The sequence below is a fragment of the Sinocyclocheilus anshuiensis genome, unplaced genomic scaffold (assembly GCF_001515605.1).
Source record: "Sinocyclocheilus anshuiensis isolate Anshui unplaced genomic scaffold, SAMN03320099.WGS_v1.1 scaffold369, whole genome shotgun sequence".
Taxonomy (NCBI): domain Eukaryota; kingdom Metazoa; phylum Chordata; class Actinopteri; order Cypriniformes; family Cyprinidae; genus Sinocyclocheilus; species Sinocyclocheilus anshuiensis.
Window position 1 is genome coordinate 2,123,266 of NW_015540935.1, and position 22,472 is coordinate 2,145,737.

Sequence of the window (22,472 nt, forward strand, 5' to 3'; positions counted from 1 at the left end):
ACCCCTTACCATACTTTGATGCCCTGTCCGGCCGGAGCGACGAGACAAAAACATTAAAACCCATTATAAACGAGGCATTTGTTGCATCCAGTGGGGACATAATTACTGATTATAATGACTTATACTGTGTTATTACACATTGCGTATCGCGCTGCGTAAACATAAAACCATGTCTGGAGAAACAACAAACAACAAGCGCTACTCTACACTGCTCAAAACTCGCTTTTGAATTGTCAGTGGCAAACTCTTTAAATATAAAAAAATGTACTTACAGGCTGTGAGTCAGAAGTACCAGACTGTCCTTGCAAAGTTGGAACTGCCCCACTTTATAGAAACAAACACCGGCATTGTAGGCTACTTTCACAGGAAACAGTCCTCATCCTCCGCAAAATGCATTGCACACATCTGAATATTCGGGTTGAACTGTTCTGAAACAGTGTTGTAAATACAACTTAACCACTGATTTCTAGTCATGTCCTCTTTTGGAATCTTTGGATTTGAGACTTTAGTCTTTGCAACTTTACAGATCTTCTTTATGCACCAAGAGCTTGTAACACTCCAAAGAGAAAGGAAAAATTTAAATCGCATCATATGACCCCTTTAAATTGTGAAATATTTATATATCATGCTATTATTTATTACACTGCCTAATCAATGTCTTCTGAAGTGATAGAATGATAGATGTGTGTGACAAATATTTCTTGAGATATTTAAAACAACACTCTTGATCAACCCACATATGCTGTTGGCTGAAAGCGATGATTTATGGTTTAAAAAGATTCATCAGCTGGAGTTGCATGGATTATCGTCGTGTTCATTTTGCATAGTCCTTTTGCATAGAGATGTATTATTTTCCTAAAAATCTTTGTTTGTGTTCATCTGAAGAAAGAAAGTAATATACATCTGGGACGACATGAGGGAGAGTAAATGATGAGAGAATGTTTTGGGTGGACTGTCCCTTTAAGACATGCGGATTTAAATTAAAGGGGGCATAACACACACAGTTTCACCCAATCTCTTTAATCTTGAGTACCTATAGAGTAGTACTGCATCCTTCATATCTCCAAAAAGTCTTTCGTTTTATCATATTTATAAAAGAAATATACAGCTTTACGATTCTCTCCGGAAAAAGCCGAGCTCCCGGAGGCGTGCCGTGGGCGGAGCTAAAGAGTGACGAGGACTTGAGCACCGAATGCCAACAAAACAGACATTTGATGCTGTTTCACTTACCGTCTGCAGTTCCAGATCATGACCGGGATCTTTTATAGCTGGGGCCGCTCCATCTTTCAGTATCAATCGATGTGCAAATCCAGCGTTGAACTGGGCATTGTTTATAAAACGTTCATCAACAAACACTCTTGTGAAACTCCGTTGCTGCCCCGGAATAACAAACTGTATCCACTGTTTACATAATGCTGGGTTCTTTAGGAAGCTGAACAAAGTTATCTTTCCCTTAAAACCAAAACACACACTTCTTTGAAGACATTCTTCCCGAGCGAGTCCCGTGCAGCGCTGCCGCCGGATGACGCTCGTTGATGGGCGCGATCTCGCTCTCGCTCTTGCTCTGGTCGATGCGTGCACGGGCGCGCTCTTCAGGGAGAAATGCCGGTAACACTTTATTTTAGGGTCTCTTAACTAGTCAATACCTAAACTTAACAACTACCTTACTAACTATTAATAAGCAGCAAATTAGGAATTTATTGAGGGAAAAGTCGTAGTTAATAGTGAATAAGTGTTCCCTATTCTAAAGTGTTACCGAAATGCCCATATAAGGAGTTCCACCCTTGTCTAAGTCATGAAGAGCCACGATCGAAAAAAACTCTCCGAAACTTGTACGAACCCGGAAGTAAGATTTTTAGCACAGAAATACTCTGTCATAGTATTTAGTAATAGTATGAGAATCCAACTCTTTAACAGTGTAAAGAACTCTGAATGCATGAAACAGCATTGTACCCCCCTTTAAAATATTTAATCAGTGTCAGATGGCCCTTTTGTGTCTAAGCTGATGGGTCTCAGCTAGAATAAGGAACCATAAATTCCAGACATTACGCTTCAAATTATATCATACTTCAGCCATTATTCTTTGCTATTGCCAGGTTATTCTCTCACAGCACAGAACGTTCTGCACTCTTCTGATCCTCTGAACTCCCAATCAAAACACCAGCATCTGAGCGCATCTCGCTGAATCGCTGTAACATCACATCTCTTCAGCAAAAGCCTGAAAGAGTTGCAACCTCTCTGACTAGAGCACTCGAGAGAGAGAGCCAGCGGACTGATTACACTCATATCCACCAATCAGAGACATATCTCACCCAAAAATAACCAAATTACTGGTGCAATCAGTTATGCAAATGACCACACGCTGCCTCGTCATGGCCCTGGTAATGATTTTGCTCGCTACAAGTGGCTCTCGCGATGGTGGCGTGATTGAAAGAGTGAGCGAGTCACGGTTCTCCCGGAGCTGAGGTAATGCCACCGAAAGTCAACAAAACAAAGGAGTAATCAGTGCTGTTGTGTTCTGTTTGAGCGAGTGAATTACGTACTTCACAGTGGCTAGAGTTTATTTTTTAACTTCCTTTATTAGCTGCTGAAGTGTGCTGTATTTGCGTCACAGTGTGACAAGGGATCACGCAGACATGAATAAAAGAGCAACAGGAGCAACCCATGATGCTTTGCATGTACTTCTTAATTCAGGCAATTTCCTGTCTCTCAAAATAGACTTGAAACCTCACTTACCATATGAACACATAAATCCACTTCAGATTATGATTAGTTTAGCTCATACATGAGTGAGTGAGTGAGTCGTTAGAATTATTCAGACTGATAACATTTATACCGATTTATGAGTAATTTTTTTAGTTATTCATTGCAAAGAACTGGTTCATAAGACTCATTATTTGATTACAAATGCAGTAAAACAGTCACTTTTGAATGTCAGTGTTTATAGGATCAGCTTTAGATTCAACACAGAATTTGGCATAATTTTCTGGATTTGCCAAGCTAAGATGTTCCTGCAGTTATACCTTATATTGTGCAATACACAACAGGTTCATCAAGTCCTGGAACATCTCGTCCACCTCTTCTGGAAGAAAAAGGGTCTGTTAGGAGCAGCTCATAATAAGCCAGTTAAATTGGACAAGTGGCTTTCCAATTGTAAGACTATTGTCAGCAGGCAAGCGTGAGAGGCAGCAACTTCTATTGTGAAAGCAGCTTTATTCTGTGTTCAGGCATGTTTCTCTGCTTCTGTGCTTTCGTTAGCTTGATTCGTATTTGATTTTTTTATGCAGCAGTGTGATTAACTGCAATATTGAAGGTCAAGGTTTCGCAGTCATACTGTTATACTGATAACATCTCATACAGAGATGTTGATTCATTTCATTTGAGAGATTAGAAACACTGAGCGATAAGGATACAAATTTTATTCGTTTGAATATGACACTGTCAGTTATTTGTAAAAAGAAAAAAGAAATCTCTCTGTTTAGTTTATTAACATATTACCGCTACAGATTAAATGTAGTGAGACATAAGCGTAATTTCCTTCAATCTGAGATAATTTCATACAATATTAATGCCATATTAATCAAAAGATGAATGGAAATACTCTGGTTTTACACCAATTTTTTTAATGTGTTGTCACCCTTTTTTTAATGTCGAATTCTCGCTATTAACTAACTATTAACTAAGAGTTTTCCCTCAATAAACTCCTAATTTACTGCTTATTAATAGTTAGTCCATTATCCATCTATCTATCTATCTATCTATCTATCTATCTATCTATCTCTCTATCTATCTATCTATCTCTCTATCTATCTATCTATCTCTCTATCTATCTATCTATCTCTCTATCTATCTATCTATCTCTCTATCTATCTATCTATCTCTCTATCTATCTATCTATCTCTCTATCTATCTATCTATCTCTCTATCTATCTATCTATCTCTCTATCTATCTATCTATCTCTCTATCTATCTATCTATCTCTCTATCTATCTATCTATCTCTCTATCTATCTATCTATCTCTCTATCTATCTATCTATCTCTCTATCTATCTATCTATCTCTCTATCTATCTATCTATCTCTCTATCTATCTATCTATCTCTCTATCTATCTATCTATCTCTCTATCTATCTATCTATCTCTCTATCTATCTATCTATCTCTCTATCTATCTATCTATCTCTCTATCTATCTATCTATCTCTCTATCTATCTATCTATCTCTCTGTCTGTCTGTCGGTCTGTGTCTGTCTATCATCTATCTATCTATCTATCTATCTATCTATCTATAAATTCACAGTGATTCATATAGATAGTTCAATTCTATCAATTCATATAGATATCTATCTATCTATCTATCTATCTATCTATCTGTCTGTCTATCTGTCTGTCTGTCTGTCTGTCTGTCTATCTCTCTATCTATCTATCTATAGTCAAAAGGTAAAAATGTAATTGTGGACACAAATGTTTTTCATAAATGTCAGTTTTTCATACATTTTATTTTATTTATTTTTTGCCGAAACAGCATTATATTGCCTACAATACAATTTAAATATGTTTTTAAAAGTTGCTTTTTAGCTATTGGGACAAGTATTTCCTAAAACATTAACAACAACAAAAATGTGTTAAATTAAATGTATGTTGACTGTACAGTCACGTTAACCGTTACCGAAAGTTTGTGGTCAAAATCCAGGCATTTCAATAGGATTCCACCTGTAAAGCATCCGCATCATTTTGTATGATTTTGAAGGGGTCAGATTAACATTTCGAAAATTTTCTTTGATATTCAATAACAAATGGGTTCAATGTGCAATGAAAATATACCGTAAGCATAGTCCAAAAGGACTATTTAATGCTTATTTGATGTTCAGAAACTTGACTCATCCAGTCACAGTATGCAATAGATACTATTAATCCTAAACACAGAAGATTTGTTGACAAAAGAGTTAAATGTGGTAAAGTCTGTCAAACCTTGAGTGGTCTGTCTGTGTAGCACCAGCTGCTCTGCAGTTCGTTCTGAAGAATCTCAACATCCGAAACGATTACCTGACATCTATTTTGAATAAGATCCCTGATCATTTTGGTCTGATCTAAAAGTTTTAAGTTGCACGTTTCATCGTGAGTTATTTTTGCTTCTTTCTTTCTCTTGCTGTACTCTGTTGTAGTCCCGCCCACACCGATAGCTCCGCCCCAGCTGCTGCGCTCTGGCCCCACTTACCTGATCATCCAGCTCAACACTAACTCTATAGTGGGCGACGGGCCGGTGATCCGCAGAGAGATCGTGTACCGGGCCAGCCATTCGCCCTGGTCTGAAACGCACGGAGTCAACTCACTGACGTATAAAGTCTGGCACCTGGAGCCGGATACCGAATATCGCATCAGTGTTCTCCTCACGCGGCCCGGAGAGGGTGGGACCGGCCCGCCTGGACCCCCGCTGGTCAGCAGAACCAAGTGTGCCGGTGAGCGGACTCTCTTTTCTTCCTCGTTAGTCAGTTATTAAATGTGTCATTAAACATTTTTAGTGTTAAAATGCACTTGAGACCACTCAAGTGTGAAGTCGTGTGGATTCTTATGAAAATCAGTGGATTTCGCCTGTGGTAAATGTGACCGTCAACTGTTCAGACAGATGTTCAAGGGCACCACAGTAAATTAATTTACTAAGGTTTTAGAGTTTTTTCCCCAGTAACCATGGAAGCACATGCATGAGATTATGGGATGTCATAGTAATGCTGTTACATGGACTCTAGCAGATAGATGAGCTCAAAGATAACAAAAATGGACTAACAATTTTGAAAACCACAATTTAATTTAGTTCAAATTGAATCAAGGATGAGCCAAACAGAGTCAAGTCGTCTTGTATAATCACATTTTGGCTTTATTCTCTGGTCCTCTGAGGAGCGTGTGTTGTTTGTCTGGCTGAAGTAAACTGGACACAACTGTAGTATAAATGCACTTGTGTTGTAACCTTCCTTTTGGACTTCGTAATGTATCAATGTCGAAGGTGCTCTGAGACTCTATTGATCAGAAGAACATGGTCCCTGAACAAACTTTACACCGCACACATGTTGCTACTGTGGCAGACATCTTTATTTTTGGAATCTGATGTCGAGGCTGATTTGGTGCAGGTGTACAGTAGAGAAGCATTACTGCTCTGGATGTCTGTATTACTCTGCATCATTTCACAAGTATTTCTTTGAATATTTATATTATAATATAATACATCTTTCTCTCTACTCAAGGAGTTATTTTCATGTAGGTACTGTATATTACTAACATACAGATGACCTTATTATTACAAACTAATACATACATACACACTGTACACACATATATATTATATATATATTATATTATATTATATTATATTATATTATCAATATTTATGTAATTGTTTTAAATATATAATGGATTATTAGGCATTGTGCATACCTTTTAGAATATATTATATTTACAGACGTTATTGAAAGTAGTACTAAATGCTGATTAAATCAGAAATATGCTAAATTAACATTTCAAAAAATATTAAGACATCATTCTATATATTAAAAATCAACTTGTACCTCATTGATATTACACAATAGACACTGCGGGCCAACATACACACACTTGTTCTATTCTGTCTGCCTCTTTTTTTCACTGTCTTCATCACTCATTCTTGTTTTTCCTGTCTTTGGCCTTTTTCCTTTGCTCTGTGTTTTTTTTTTCTGTTGCTGTATCTCTCTCTCAGTCCTGAGTGAAACAGATTAGATTTATATCAGAGGTCAAACTTGAGTTCTCAGTGGACGTGTCTCTGCTTTTTTGTGACAAATGAGGACATAAATTTGTATAATGACAAAGGTATGACATAGGTATTACAAGGTGTAGTACTGTAAGGAATTTAACTCATTAATTCTATAAGGGAATTAATCATTAATTTTATTTCTAGCTCAGGTTTTGAAAGGACTCGAATCTAAAAATTTGACGTCCACCTGATTAGAACTGATTTCAAATTTCAATAGTTTACACCTTATCAACGGTCGTCCAGCGAGTCGTTAATATCCGTGTATCTTAATCTGACTGTGTATTTTCCTTGGCCACAGGATAATACGTTCTTTGATAAGTAAGCTACGAGCTAGGTAGCAAGGATCTTGGCAAGGTTTCACTTTAAAATGTCACGACACCAGACAATACTTCTTTATAAATGAAAACAAGAATTTATTAGTTATTATAGATTACATTAAAACTAAGCTAAAACACACACACACACATAGTTCAGAAGAAGGAAATGAGTTAACGGAGTTGCATGAAGTTTTCTTGGTTCGTTGGTTGCCGGGTTACAGAGGAGCCTCTGGTTCTTCTGAGAGAGTCTGCTTTAGCAAGACTTTGCGTTCTGCCGAGTTACGAAGCTTCAACTGAAGTGTTTGAGTTCTCAGATGGTCGATCGCCTGATGGTTCAGCTTGTGAGCACAAGTTAGAGTGTTCTCCACACGGCGACAAGGCCTTGCTCGAGAAAGCAAGTGGCGAAGAGCCTGCGTTCGGGAGAGCAAGCGGCAAAAGGTGTGTGTGTGTGTGTGTCTGTCATATCCAGCAGTTAGGCCATTCCTCATCAGGCCTGTGGGAGTTTCAGTAGATGTGTCTCATTAATTAGCGTAATCAGCTTGATTTGTCTGGAGGACTCGGAGGGAGGGCAGAGGTGCGGGTCTGCAGGCTTGACTGGACACTGACTGTCTCAGGCAGTGAGGAGTGTAAACATGAAGACACGTTTCACCCCCAAAAAATCTAAATAAATAAACATAAGGCATTATGTTTTCACTGAGGACAAGGAAGTCTATTTTTATAGAGTTTTTGCATTCAACATTATTTTCATAACAACTGCATCTAAATTATCATAGCTATAATACAAAAACATTTCATGTTCATTACCATAATGCATTTAACTTTTGTTTGTTACACAAAATGAACTAGTTTAATAGTTTGTTTACTGTTTGTTTAAATTATTTTATTTTTTTTGTAATTTGCATATTTTCAATACACATTACTGGGATTATTATTTGTATTCATTCACTCACTCATTCACTCACTCACTCACTCACTCACTCATTCAATATTGTGATAATTACCTTTTTGTAACCTATATATACTGTATATATATGCTAGTTAATAATGATAATTGGTAAAAAAAATAAATAAATATATATATATATATATATACCAATTATCATTATTAACTAGTTGCTTATTAGCGTGCATATTGTTATTGGCTGTTTATTAATACTTATAAAGCACTTATTAATACCTTATTCTCCATGACCACATTTTTAGATCCCTTAATCTAACCCATACTTAAATTTAACAACTACCTTATTAACTATTAATAAGCAGCAAATTAGGAGCTTATCGAGGCATAAGTTGTAGTTAATAGTCAGTTAATAGTAAGAATTGGTCCCAAAATAAAGTGTGACCAAAAGTAGTTTTAATGCATTGTATGATCTCATGAATAATTATAACCACACTTATAAAACATCATAATATCTATTCATCGTTACACCTTCAGAAAGCCAAATGCATTAAAACACGACAAACAAACAATTTGTAATTGTATCAAATGTAACAAGGAATCTGCAAATATTACAATGCATTTAAACCTTGGTTACAATTATTTAGGAAAATATATAATGCGTTATAACATAATTATGAATACATTTATGCATTATCCATAAAGTTTTACCAAATTGTTTCTTAGTCTTAAAATCTTAAAATGTGAAAAATGAACTGGAGATGTTTTGGCAGGACCTCTTTTTCATATTTATGTTTTCAGTTTTAAAGTATAATGGCAGTGTTTATTCATCAGTGTGCTTTTGTTGTAGAGCTCCTCATGTTGTATTGCCAAGTGCTTTTATTTTTACAGACACGCAGGACTCACTGGGCTCGTCTCCTGTCTGTCTGTCTGTCTGTCTCTGGGAAGAAACACTCGTCAGAGTGAGAGAGAGGGAATTAAAGTGACAGGAATGACAGACGAGGACCCCTGCCTTCACACATGACATGTGTAATTAACTCATAGCAGCTCTAATCGCATCTGCACTGAGAGAGAGGAAGCAGAGCTTCATGAAATGCTAATTTATATGTAATAATAACTCTTTGAATTACCTATGAAATGTACTTTAACAGCTCTGTCTCTCACTGCTTTAGAGTTCATACTTGTTAGTGAGAGTCAGCCGTTCTCTCTCCGGCTCCATCCATCTGTCAGGTCATGGATTGCTCTGTTTCCCAGGGAAAAACATTATATTATGATTGTATAAAGAACCCGTGAAATCTAATTTAGAGAGATATGTGTCTTATAGTCGATATCTGCTAGCTTCGAGGTAAATGCTTGTGTACTAAAATCTGGAAATTTGTTGTAGACTTTTGTGAGCCTAACTAAGATAACAGACGTGGACTTTGGTCAAGGTATCTTAAGCTGCTTTTCCATCATCGGGCCAAACTCTTCTCGTTGTTTAATTGTTCCATTCCGTGCCGAGATGGTTTCAAATCTGTAAATAAACTGTAAATATAAATGTAACTTTACCTTACCATCCTTATAACCATTCGATGCATGATGGTGGAAAAGAAGCTTAAGATACCTTGTTTTGACCAAATTCTATCATCATGTATCATGTATATCAGGGGTGCCCAACCCTGTTCCTGGAGATCTACCTTCCTGCAGAGTTCAGCTCCAACCCTGATCAAACACAGCTTAACAAGCTAATTAGGATCTGAAGGAGCACTTGATAATTACAGACAGGTGTGTTTGATCAGGGTTGGAACTGAACTCTGCAGGAAGGTTGATCTCCAGGAACAGGGTTGGGCACCCCTGATGTATATCATCATGTATAAAAAAATTTAAAAAAAGTTTATGTACATAGATTTCATGAAGAACCTTTAAAGTCGCCATGAAATGGAAATTCATACAAGTTCATATAAATGCATAATATAGGTCTTATTGTGCACAATTCATCTGTGCATGTTTCATTTTTATGTTTGGTTTATGACTTTCTGGTAAAAAAAAAAAAAGTCAGACTTCTGTTTGGAAATTGGATCCAGGACTTGTCCAATCATTTGGTGTTTTGATAAAAAAAAAAAAAAAAAAAAACTTAGATGCCCTGAGGGTGAGTAAATGTTCAGCTATTTTTTTTTTCTTGGGGTGAACTGCTCCTGATGAATTGCTTGTTGAATTGAAGTCGCTTTTGTCTACATGAATAAATGTAAATGCTGAAGAGTTCATAGTGATGCAACAGTTCATAGTTATGTTCATAATGGTAATCAAGCTCCAAAAAGACAATAAATTAAACATTTTCCACATAAGGATATTGTATGGCTTCAGAATAAGTTATATATATATATATAATCAATCGATCAATAAAACTTTATATAATTGTCTGACGTCTTGTAATAATCCAAGATGTCCGACAAGCCAAGAAAAATGCTGATAATATTTAACATATTTAAATCATTCAATACTGCAGGGTACTGAAAACAAGCATTATTACTATTTTATTATGTTTGTTTTAGGCTTATCAGAGTATTGTGCCATTAGCTTAGCAACATGATAACAGCAAACTCAAGTGAAAGTGGGAAATGTGCATAACTCTGTGCCTCTTCTCTCTCCTCAGAGCCCATGCGTCCGCTCAGAGGACTGACGGCGTCGGAGATTCAGTCTCGTCAGCTGCTGCTGCAGTGGGAGCCGGTCGGCTACAACCTGACGCGCTGCCATACGTACTCGCTGTCGCTCTGCTACCGCTACTCCACGGCCGCGGGGGGCGGAGCCGGCGGGAATAACGCCACGGTGAGGGAGTGTCTGTCGGTGGAGCGGAACACCTCCCGCTTCACGCTCCGGGACCTGCCTCCGTTCCATGCCATTCACGTGCGGCTGGCACTAGCCAATCCTGAGGGCAAGAAAGAGAGCAGAGAGGTCACCTTTCAGACCGAGGAAGACAGTGAGTATTTATTAATTTATGCAGTAATGTAATGGGAATTACTGTACCTTTTTGTAACACTTTACATGAAGCTTTTATATATAATGCATTATAAAAGTATTTGTAATTGTGCATTAATGCATTGACTGTGTCTTGTAATGCACCTTATAACATGTATGATTGCATGAATAATTATATCCACAGTTATTATACATGATAATATATATATATATATATATATATATATATATATATACCATGGCTAAGAACCAATTTCAGATGTATCAAAACATTTGCATGTTAACTTTGGTTACAATTATTTATTAAAATATATTATGCATTATCATTTATATTATGAATACCTTTATAATGCATTATACATCAAGTAAAGTGTAACCAGATTTTTTTGTTTTTTGATGTGCTGAAATATGAACCATAAAAGCATCAACACTCCATCATCATATCCACACTTCAGCTAAATATCATTATCACACATCACTCCTTGATTTAGTAAGAATTTGTGTAATTTAAGTTGCATAATCAAGAATTCAGACATTTCAACTATGAAAACCACCTTTTAGCATGCGGGGGAACATTCTCATTGTTAAATCAAGCACTAAATGAACAGACCTTGTGCAGATACATTCACAGACATAATGAGACCGTATTGTCTTGATTGAAAGCACCAGCATTTTCACTTCAAGGACTGTTTTTGCAAACTCATAACCAGTGTTGGGGAAAGTTACTTTTAAAAGTAATGCATTACAATATTGCGTTACTCCATAAAAAGTAACTAATTACGGTACTCAGTTACTTTTTATGGAAAGTAATGCGTTACGTTACTTTTGCGTTACTTTTTAAATCTGGACAGGGCTTGCTTGTTTGTTTTTAAAATAAAAAAGTTATATTTTTGGCAAATATAAAAGCCTTTTCACACCAAAAGTGAAATGAATAAGCCTCAGGCTGAAGGGAAAGTAAATTTACGTCCGTACAGTAGAATGCAGAAGAAGAAATTTCAACACATTTCATTAATGCATATTCATATTTATTTTAGAACTACAGTAACATCTTCTGATTTCTCTCAACATGGGGACAGGAGAGCTGTCAATCAATAAATTGGGGAAAAAAAGTAACTTGCGTTTCTTATTTGAAAAAGTAACTCAGATATTCTCTTGTAAATTAAAAAGTAATGCGTTACTTTACTAGTTACTTGAAAAAAAGTAATCTGATTACGTAACTTGCAATACTTGTAATGCATTACCCGCAACACTGCTCATAACGCATTTTATCCATTAGTGTTTAAGAAGCTTTTTTTTCAGAACAAACCCCCAAACAGCTCAGTAAGTGGCATAATCATCAAGTATTTTCACTTCTGATGAAGAGTCACATTATTACACTTCTCATCCTCATGTTGTTCATAAACTTTCTGATTTTGAAAACTCTTATGTCCCCAGAGGTGTTTTTTTTTTTTTGTTTGTTTTGCACGGGTCAGTAGCCATAAGCCATCCATCTTTGCAAAGGCCTGTATTTATCTGAGCGATTAAGATGTGGCGACCACAGCAAAGCCCAGTTTGCCCGCAGTGCTCAAAGCCCAATTATAGCAACAACACAAATATTGACTCACAGAACACCACGCTTCAGCATAATTAAATGGAAGATCATACTTTTAAATGGAAGTATATGAAAAATTAATAAGCTAAGGCCACCAGCAAAATGGAATAAAGATTTTTTTTTGCTTATTTTTGCATTTTTTATTTACGCCGTGTGTCAGGCGGCGCGTGCTTGCATTCTCATGCAAATGCGTTACGATGAAACCCTCAGAGGTCAAGCGAAAACCTCGCCATCTGAAAATGAACACGGCTCAGAATGAATGCTCCCCATTTATCATTTTCTGAAATTAAAACCATCTTTTCTGTTGGTTTATTCATGTGTTTTGTACAGCGACAGAGCTTGTTTGCGTTTGATGTGTTTGGTTAATTGGAAACAACCTCAGGAACTGAAGTTAATGAATGAATTAATTCTGCAAGCAATGTTAAATTACTGGTAGTCAGCATGCTTGCAGAAAGAGAAAGGGAGAGGAAAGAAATGAGAAGCAGGGATATAAAAACTCTCTGCTTTTCAACCTTTTCAAGTGTCTGTACAGAAATGGGAGATGCATTTTACTACTGTACTAGTCAGTGTTTGCTTTATCTCAGCACATGCCGTGCAGCATCAGCAGTCTTCTGCCAACTCCAGCGCTGTCAGAAAAAAAAGTTGTTTAGAAGAGATTGTTTTGGCCTCATTACCAATTTTTTTTTACTGTATAAAATGAAATATCCCTTAAAAAAGTGTTAATATTGGTGTGAACTGCATAAACCCAGCAATATGCAGCATGTATAAAATAACATATGCTGAATAAGAAAACTGACAGTTTTGTAAATGCACAAACATCATTTCCCATGTTCAGAATGTGAGTGTTTGGTTTTGTCTCATGAATTGCAATGGTTTCATGCTCTCAGTAGCCAATAATTGAACACACAAAACACTAGTACAACATAATCAACAATTCAATTCAACCCAAAATATGCATTACACCATATAGTTTGATTGGATGTTCAGCCTTTGACATAAACAACAAAAGATATGGGAAATGTTTTCTTCTCTCTTTTAAAAGTTGATAAGTCTATTTAATTTGTTATGTAGCTTTTTTTTTTTCCTCAGGTTACACCTTTATTGTACAGTACATGCACTTACAGTCCACTTCCCCAAGAAAGTACTAAGCAATATAAAGTAACTAGATGGACTACATGTACATAAATAAACATCATAATTCAGAAGTAACCGGTTATTTTCTGTCCTGTTTTGACCCCTTCATCTGAACGCTCTGTGTGAACCGGTGTGGCGGACTGTAGACTGACGTAAACGATCATTGCTGTGATTGGCTAACAGTTGTGTTTGTTTGACAGCCTACAGCCTTCATAGATGGACGCTGCTGTGATTTAGGTCAAAAACGCATGAATACTCAGTTCATATCAAACAAAGCAATAGTGATCACGTAATAAAAACAGTTACTCACTTGTGTGGTGCGACATTACTCTCAGATCCAATATAGTCGCACAGCATCATCTTTTAGATTCAATCTTTCTGAAAATCCTGAGTCGAACTGTGCCTTGTTTGGAAACAAATATAAATAAATCCACGGTATTGCCACGATACTAAGTTTGTATCAAACAAGCAGGACTATGAAGATGGAGATAATTCCAAACAGGCTTTAATAAATCCACAGTATGATCCAAGCGGAGAGAAAAGCATCGGTGACACTTTAGAATAGGGAACACATATTCACTGTTAACATTTTTTCCTGAACAAACCCCTAATTTGCTGCTTATTAATAGTTAGTAAGGTAGTTGTTAAGTTTAGGTATTGGGTAGGATTTAGGGATCTAAAATATGGTCATGCACAATAAGACATTAATATGTGCTTTGCAACTACTAATAAATAGCCAATATGCTCGTAACATGCATGCTAATAAGCAACTAGTTAATAGTGAGAACTAGTCCTTAAAATAAAGTGTTAGCAGAGCATCCAACCAAAGTGTAAACAATACCCGATAACTATGAGGTGAAGTCAATGAGGTGTGCACAGCTGAACAGAATGGCACAAATTAGCAATCATGACAACAGATACTTAGGGAAGACGGTGCAAACTGAAAACAAAGTCAATGTGTGTGTGAGTGTGACAGGTATGACGTCAACAAAGGACCAAGTTCTCACTGATGCGATCTGGATCTTCAGTAAAAATAAAGTTCATCCAGTCTTTCCTAATGTTGGGATCTGATGTGATCCGATGTGTTTTTCCACAGCTTAGCACTGCACAGCGTCTTGTTGTCTGCGGAGCATCTTTATCGTTTGGTTTCTGTGTAGACCTGCTTTTGCCTCTCATTATTTACATTACATGCGTGAATCGTTGGGCAAAGCTAAACAGACAGTGCTGTAGAATCGGTGGGCGGGGCTAAACAGGCAGTTCTCAGTTTATGACCCCTTTAAAACGGGTAGAGTCATGGTTGGGTTCAGGGTTAGTACCATGGCTGTAACCAGGGTTTGAAAATGAGTGAGGTCTGAGGTGGCATTAGATTTGTGCTATTATAACACCTACAAATAAAACTCATTCACTAAAAACCTTAAAAGGGACAGACATGTAGATGTTTTTGAAAGTTGTTTTCTCTGTTTTGGGGAGATGGACATAGTTAAATTATACAATATTTATTGCATTCAAATGTTTTAATATTTTATTATAGGTTGGGTCATTTCATCATTTGTTTATTATTCATGCAACAATACTTATTACTGTTATATTTCATGAATAAGCACTGCTATGTAGATGGTTATACATTGTCTAGTGCTCTTATGAATGTTTTTAGCTCGACTTTGAAAGTTTAACTTCTATACTGGATGAAATAGCATAGACTTCTTCATGGCCAGTGTTTGCATATTTCATTTCAGTAACTTAATTGTTCTAGAGATCTGTTTTTTTTTTTTTAAGTACACTTATATGGTCTTTTATTTCATTCATTTTATTTTATCTGCAACCACAGTTTTTTTTTTTTTTACATACTTTTCAGATTTGAAGTACACTACAAGTGCTCATTCAGTACAATTAAGAGCACTTCTTTTTCACATGGGTATTAGCAGACAAGGCCTTTTTGTTTTTTTCCAATGTGTGTGTGTGTGTGTGTGTGTGTGTGTGTCTGTGTCTGTGTGTTTATTGCTTATTTTAATTCTCTGCTTATTTAAATTATTTGCTTCGTTAGTTATTGAATTGCAATGTTAATAAAAGGATCAAATATTGGCGCAATGTTGTGAAAAATGAATTGTGATCCTGTTGTATTTGATGATGCCACAATTCATGCCGCATTTGATTCTGTGGGGTGAGGCATATTTTAGTTCAGCTGTTGTGCAGAATCACATTCACACAGAATTTGAAAGTGGCCGGGTAGAGAGTGGTTCATGGATTGACTAAACTTTCAGGGTTTGTTTTTTATCCCTCATCCTCACTCTCAGTCAGCAGTCATTAGTGTGTGTACTGTAACTCTCTCCACCCTTCACAGAGTCTAGGTGTTCTTATGCTAATCATGTTGTAGTTCATTCTCCAGGCTTCAATTAGTCGAGGGACAAACATAATTGCTTATTTGCCTTGCAGAGGCTGTCGCATGGGGCGATTGTGTGTAAGTGCTTTAGTCTGGTAATATTTCACTGCCTCAGCCCTCTTCAATTACCTCAGCTGCCAGCATGTACACATGTAAGCGTCTGCTCACGCTCAGCGCTCATTTGGGAGTGACGTGTGTAGCTTTAGTTCACTCTGCTGTTAGTTATGTTGATGGATTTGGTAATGATTTCTCAATAGTGGATTTGCCGTACCAGCATTTTCATAAAAAGTAGTTTCAATGGAGTGTGTAATTTCTGTTGATGGATCTTGAAAGGAATAATGAGGTTTCTCTGCTCAGCTGAGGTAATGTTTAGATATTGTTGGTCATTAATGTTGTATTAGAGCAGTAGTACTGAACAAACAATGAGTGTTATTTGAACAGTTGGCTGACTGACGAATTCTGCCGTCATTTAATTACTGATGTTCCAAACTTTATCACTTTCATTCTTCTGTGGGACACAAAAGGTAAGAATTGTAACGATGCACTGGTCACCCTCTTTTCCATACGATTACAATCAACGAGGACTGATGCATCAGAATACAACGAATACAAAAGGACCAAGTTTATAAGACTTGCTACATTCTGTGTCTTCTGATGTCATATCATAGATATCATAGCTTGTACTCTGTACTCTCTCAATTGTTTGTGTTTAACACAATTACATCTTTTTTCGTTTCATCATTAATGCGGACATAACACACACAGTTTCTGTCAATCTCGTGTTAATCTTGAGTAACTATAGAGTAGTATTGCATCATTCATATCTCAGAAGAGCCTTTAGTTTTATCAGATTTATAAAAGAAAGATACAGCTTTACGCTTCTCTCCGAAAACAGCCGAACTCCTGGAGGCGTGCCGTGGGCGGAGCTAAAGAGTCACGAGTATGCAAAGCTTTTGCGTAACGATCGTCTGCAAACTGTGACATCGACATAAATCAGGAACAAAAACTTAATTGACTTAAATGTTATTGAATTTGTTTACAGGGCCATGCTCGAAAAAAAACTTTTTAGAAACTTATACGAAGCCTGGAGGAGTGTCCTTGGCACAGAAATATGTAATACGTCCAACTCTTTAACAGTGTAAATAAGTCAGAATGCATGGAATAGCATACACCCCCCCCTTTAATATTCTCATGCAGTCTTGTTGTGACCCTATTTTCCCTGATGGCTCTTGGCTTCCAGCAACAGTGATTTCATAGAAATGGGAAATTAGTCATTATCCGTTATTATCATTTATAGTTTTTTGGGGGAATCTTGAATAGGAAGCTACTGATTTTTAATCTTGAATAGGAAGCTAATGAAGCATCTAGCGTTAGTTCTGGCAGGTCACGTGAGTCAAGCTTGCATAGGCTGACTCTCATCTGATCCACATCTACCTAGGAATATGACGCCTATCACGGCATTCCTATATAAGGTCTATTCAGTATTATTCAGCAGCTTTATCGCTTGCTCAGGAGCAAATTACCCTCCTCCATCCCCAGCTCCTCCTTTCATGGCTGCATGGGTGGGCAGGGAGTTTTTTGCCCAGAACAGAACCATTCCGCCAATCCAAATTGTATGCTAAGTGTCAATCATTTTGACGATAGTGGTCCTGACAGAACTGTATTCATCATATGTAAGATTTATGTTTTCATGTCTTCAAAAGTCAGAATAAATCATTTCTACTTAAATCAGCTCTTTCATCAGTAGTATGTTCATCATTTCTAATGGAGCAGTGGCTCAGATGAGAGCCAAAGACAGAGAAAGCAGGGTTGTGCACCAACTGAACTGAGAACTGCTTTAAATTCAAATTCAGTTCTAGAATTGAATTTGAACTGATATGATGAACATTATACAAAATAGCAGTTCCGTTTGAATGTAAGTAAACATGATCAAAATTCTAAGAAATTTAAAACATGTCATTTTTAATTAAAAGCAGAGACACACTTTTAATGTTGTCTTGATAAAGCCTTGTTTGGAAGTTTTCAAAAAAGTTTAAAAATCTTGACATTTTAGGTTTACTTACTGGTAACAGAAAGAACGATAGATTGCTATGTTGCTATGTCTCAATATCAGTAGCTTTACAGGAACCATGCATTAATGTCTTTGAGTTCTGGGAGCTCTGTAAAGCAGGGCAAAGGTGAATTAATGGGAAAAAAAATTATATATATCCATAGAATGTTACTATAAGGTCATCTTAAATGAAATTCCATGTTTGAACTGAATCTGAGCAACTGTTATTCACATTAAACTTCAATTAACATTTCAAGGTAGATGTCTTCAGTTCTGTTGAACACTTTTTTTCTGCATCAAATTGAAACAACCTCTGCTTCTGATATCTCTTTTTTTGCGATGTGTAATATAACCACAGTATTTCAGATCAAACATGTTTGATCTGAAGCAAGTAGAGCGGCTAAGCGTTGTTGAAACCTTCTTGCCTTTGCAAGTTATTTTTCAATATTTTTCATCAGAGTTAATTGTGAGTCACACTTTGTAGGTGGCTTCCTCAAATTCCCTGAAGAGTTTTCCAGAGTGAGGGCGGCGGCAAAGCAGTTTCAACACATTCGTAAAACAGCATGCAGTGGAGACATTAATTTTAAATCTGAAGTGTGAACAACCGGTGCTAAAATCGGGGGTTTCATTACACCTTAATGTGTTTATAGGTGTCTGTAGGGATGCCATCCACGTCTGAAACTCTTCATGTTCCACTTTGACTTTTACTTCTGAGACAGAAATATTTAACTGCTCTAAAAAAAAGTAAATTTTCTTATACATAATTTTCTTATACATAAAAAAATATATTTTCAGTGTTCATCAAGTTTCTAATGAAGTTGACGATGCGGACTTGCCATCTGCACCTTTCATTAGGGGTGTTGAAATTAATTGTTTCATCGATGCATTGATGTGGATGTGGACGATTCTGCATCGATGCAGTAATAGACCATAATCGATTATAGCCTACTGACGTCATTCGCAAACGTGCTTGTCATGCGAGTATTAAAAAATGCACCCACTATTTTTAAATCCAAGATCTGGGTACATTTTGGAAAAGCCAAGCTTAGTGTGGAAAAAAAAAAATAAAATTCTGAAATGTGTGTGTGCTAGAGACAATTGCTGCGGGCTTCAGTGCACAGGATCTGCGCTGTGAGACACGTGCGCATTGCTTGACAGTGTGTGCTTCCACCCAGTGCTATTGCAGTGTTTTTCTTTAGATGTGCTTTCATTGACGCCGTTTGGAATGCAGTACGTATTAGATGCATGAAACTCACGTACTGACAGACTTTGACGTTTGCTTTGTGTTTGTTCTCCTGAAGCTTGATCGCGGCTGTGGTTAAATGCACTTGCATCTCCGAATTGATGTAAAGACAGTGAGTGATGTTTTCAGAACAGGACAAAACATCTGATATGTCGAAATAGATCTGTGCATTAGTGTGAATGCAGCCTGTTAAAGCTGCCACTGGCTATGATCTCATCAGTAATAATCAAACAGCAATAAAGAAAAACCCATAACTATGATTGTCTGTAAACTTTCGGATACTTAAAGCACTCTCAGATACTGAAAGTACTTTTTGTTTATCTTTTTTTAATTGTATTTTCCCCCTTTATTACTTTATATTGGCTTGTATGTTTTGAAGCTATAATTAGTTGGTTAAGTTCTTAACAATTGTTAGGATTTTTTATTAATTTGTAATTATTTTAAAAAGTAGCCTGCTTATATAATTTAATAAAAATGCACAAAATAAATTTGATATAATCACGATGTATCGTGATGCAGTGTATACACTGAGTTTTGTTAATTTGGTGGATGGTGGATGCATTTTTATCATATAATGGAGACAAAGTTAGAAATTGGTTATTTTCTGAATCGTTTGAATCATGCATTTACCAAAATCATTTCTCAAAACTCTTGATGAAAACATACCTGCCTGCTGAGTTACATTTTATGTTACATATATTCAGTGGTACAGATTTATATATGTATAAAAAGAATGTGACTCCTCTTGCATGGATGAAAATGGAAGCGTAAAATCTCAGCAAGTGTTAAATGAGTCAAGAAATATACTGTAATTTCTGAATGTAATAAGACTCCATGATTGCTACCATTTTTTGTTAAATTTACAATCCCTTGCATGGAATAATATTTGCAGCATAAAGCGTACCTTCAAATATGGTAATGTAAGTGAAGACATCAGGTTTTGTTGTGGGTAAAGTGAAGCTAAACTCCAACACTGATCCTCCACCGTTTGCTGTTACATCATTTCCTCTGGGCTCACTCTCTGTTTCCTGTTTTCAGATCAGCTACCAGAGCATCGAATCGTCAGATCCCAGCATCAACGTTCCTGGCCCACGGCGCACCGTCTCCAAACTAAAGAACGAGACGTATCACATGTTCTCCGGGCTTCATCCTGGCACCACATACCTGGTGTCTGTTCGCGCTCGCACCGCCAAGGGCTTTGGCCAGACCGCCCTGACCGAAATCACCACCAATATCTCAGGTGAGGGAATACACATTGCCACAAGGCATTCTGGGATATGAGATGCATCAGAAAACCTACAGCTTTGCTGGCTTTTGTCTCTCTGAATCTAAATAACTTAATCATAAGTTTTCCACTAGTAGCTAGATGGGCTTTGGTTTTATCGCTGGAATAAATGTAAGATGCCTGTGGGGCCTTTTAATTGGTTCAGGATTTATGCATACTTTATTTGGACTTCATTCAGACATAATCGCAGCTGCTCTTTTGGCGAGATCGTCTCTCTGAACAGCAGAAATATTGATACAGAGGTTTACCCAGGCTGAAGTCGACAAACTGAGGGGAGAACTGTGTAAACTGAAGGGAAAATGGCAGGTCCTTTTGGGAAATCGTTTTTCCTCCAATGAACTTAAAGGCTTGTGGGAAAAGTCTCTGGCTTTGAATTTTGTAGCTCAATAAACTGAAAATTAAAGGGAAACTGATTAGTCTCAGCCCCTTTGGTACTTCTGACCAAACAATGAACATTATTTGGACAATCCTCTTTAAAGAGCCTCATGAAAGGAATAGTTCACCCCAAAATTCTGCCATTATTTACACACGCCACTCCAAGCATGGCGGAGCTGCTCATTTATTGAGCATTATCTCTCAAGCTCCAAAAAGACAAAAACATTATCATTAAGGCAAGACACTAGAAGCAAAACTCACTTCTAGTGTGAGTTTAGTGTTAAACTCACACTAGAAGCACTTACATGCACCAACTTTCCAGTTTTAGAAAAACCTTTATTACTCTGAAGATTTTTAAAGAGGGGTTTGTTCATGTATCATTTGCCAGACTTATATGACATTTAATTCTTAAAACATGGAGTTTTTTTTTTCTTCTTTTGTTGGTGTCATTATTTTCTATGAAAGCCCGTTTCCACCAATGAATAAAAAATAAAACAAGGTAATTGCAAATTTTTATCTCACAATTCTTACTTTTTTTTTCTCAGACGCGCTATAAACTCGCAATTGGGAGTTGTAAAGTCAGAATTATGGGATATAAACTCAATTGCGCAAAACAAACTTAGAAATTCTGACTTTTTTCTCACAATTGCAAGTCCATATCTCTCAATTCTGACTTAAATTCTTTATTTTTATTTATTTATTTATTTGCTATTGTGAGTTTAAATATGAGAAATAAGTCACAATTACCTTGTTTTATTTATTTATTTTATTCAGTGGTGGAAACAGGCTTCCATCATTTTCTGATTTATGGAGTTATAAAAAGAGATCCAAAAAACTCTAATATGTCAACAAAAAGAAACAAAGATTTTGAACCTGCTTTGTTGTATGCAAATTATGGTAAATTATGCAAATTATGGCATATTTAATTAGAAAATGGTGCATTTATATATTTAAACATAACAATTAATGTAAACAAAAGAGTTGTGTCAATGCACTGTGATTAATCAACTGTGAAAGTAGGTGATATCTATTAGTTAAAATTTTAACCCTATTACAGTTTTTCTCAGTCGCTTTGGTACATTTCTCGAATCATCCTTGACATTTGCAAAACAGTAAGTGCATTTCTCAAAACAACTCGTACAAATAGCAAAACACCATGGATTACCTGCAAAAGCCAGTCTCTTGCTCAAAATCCTTAGTTCATCTTTCAAAAATAAATATCTGTTTCAATGAACATGTCAGTGCCATCAGAATGACAAGTCCTTGTGTCATTGTGTACGGATAAGACAGTCAAATTGCTTAGTCATGTTGTCAATATAGACTTTTTTTCTCGCAATTCTGACATTTTTACTCACAATTCTGACTTTTTTTCTCGTAATTGCGAGTTTATATATTGCAATTCTGACTTTTTTTCTCGCAATTGCGAGTTTATATCTTGCAATTCTGACTTTTTTTCTCGCAATTGC

General features: G+C 36.5%; 1 protein-coding gene across 1 annotated transcript in view; it reads left to right on the forward strand.

Moving 5' to 3' along the window:
- The window catches only part of LOC107689562 (receptor-type tyrosine-protein phosphatase U-like), a 286,005-nt gene that overhangs the window by 177,878 nt on the left and 85,655 nt on the right, over positions 1-22,472 (forward strand). Inside the window, exons 7-9 of the mRNA XM_016487583.1 lie at positions 5,163-5,456; positions 10,626-10,949; positions 20,302-20,586. Coding sequence (XP_016343069.1) covers positions 5,163-5,456; positions 10,626-10,949; positions 20,302-20,586 — 903 coding nt within the window. The remainder of the gene's footprint in view (positions 1-5,162; positions 5,457-10,625; positions 10,950-20,301; positions 20,587-22,472) is intronic.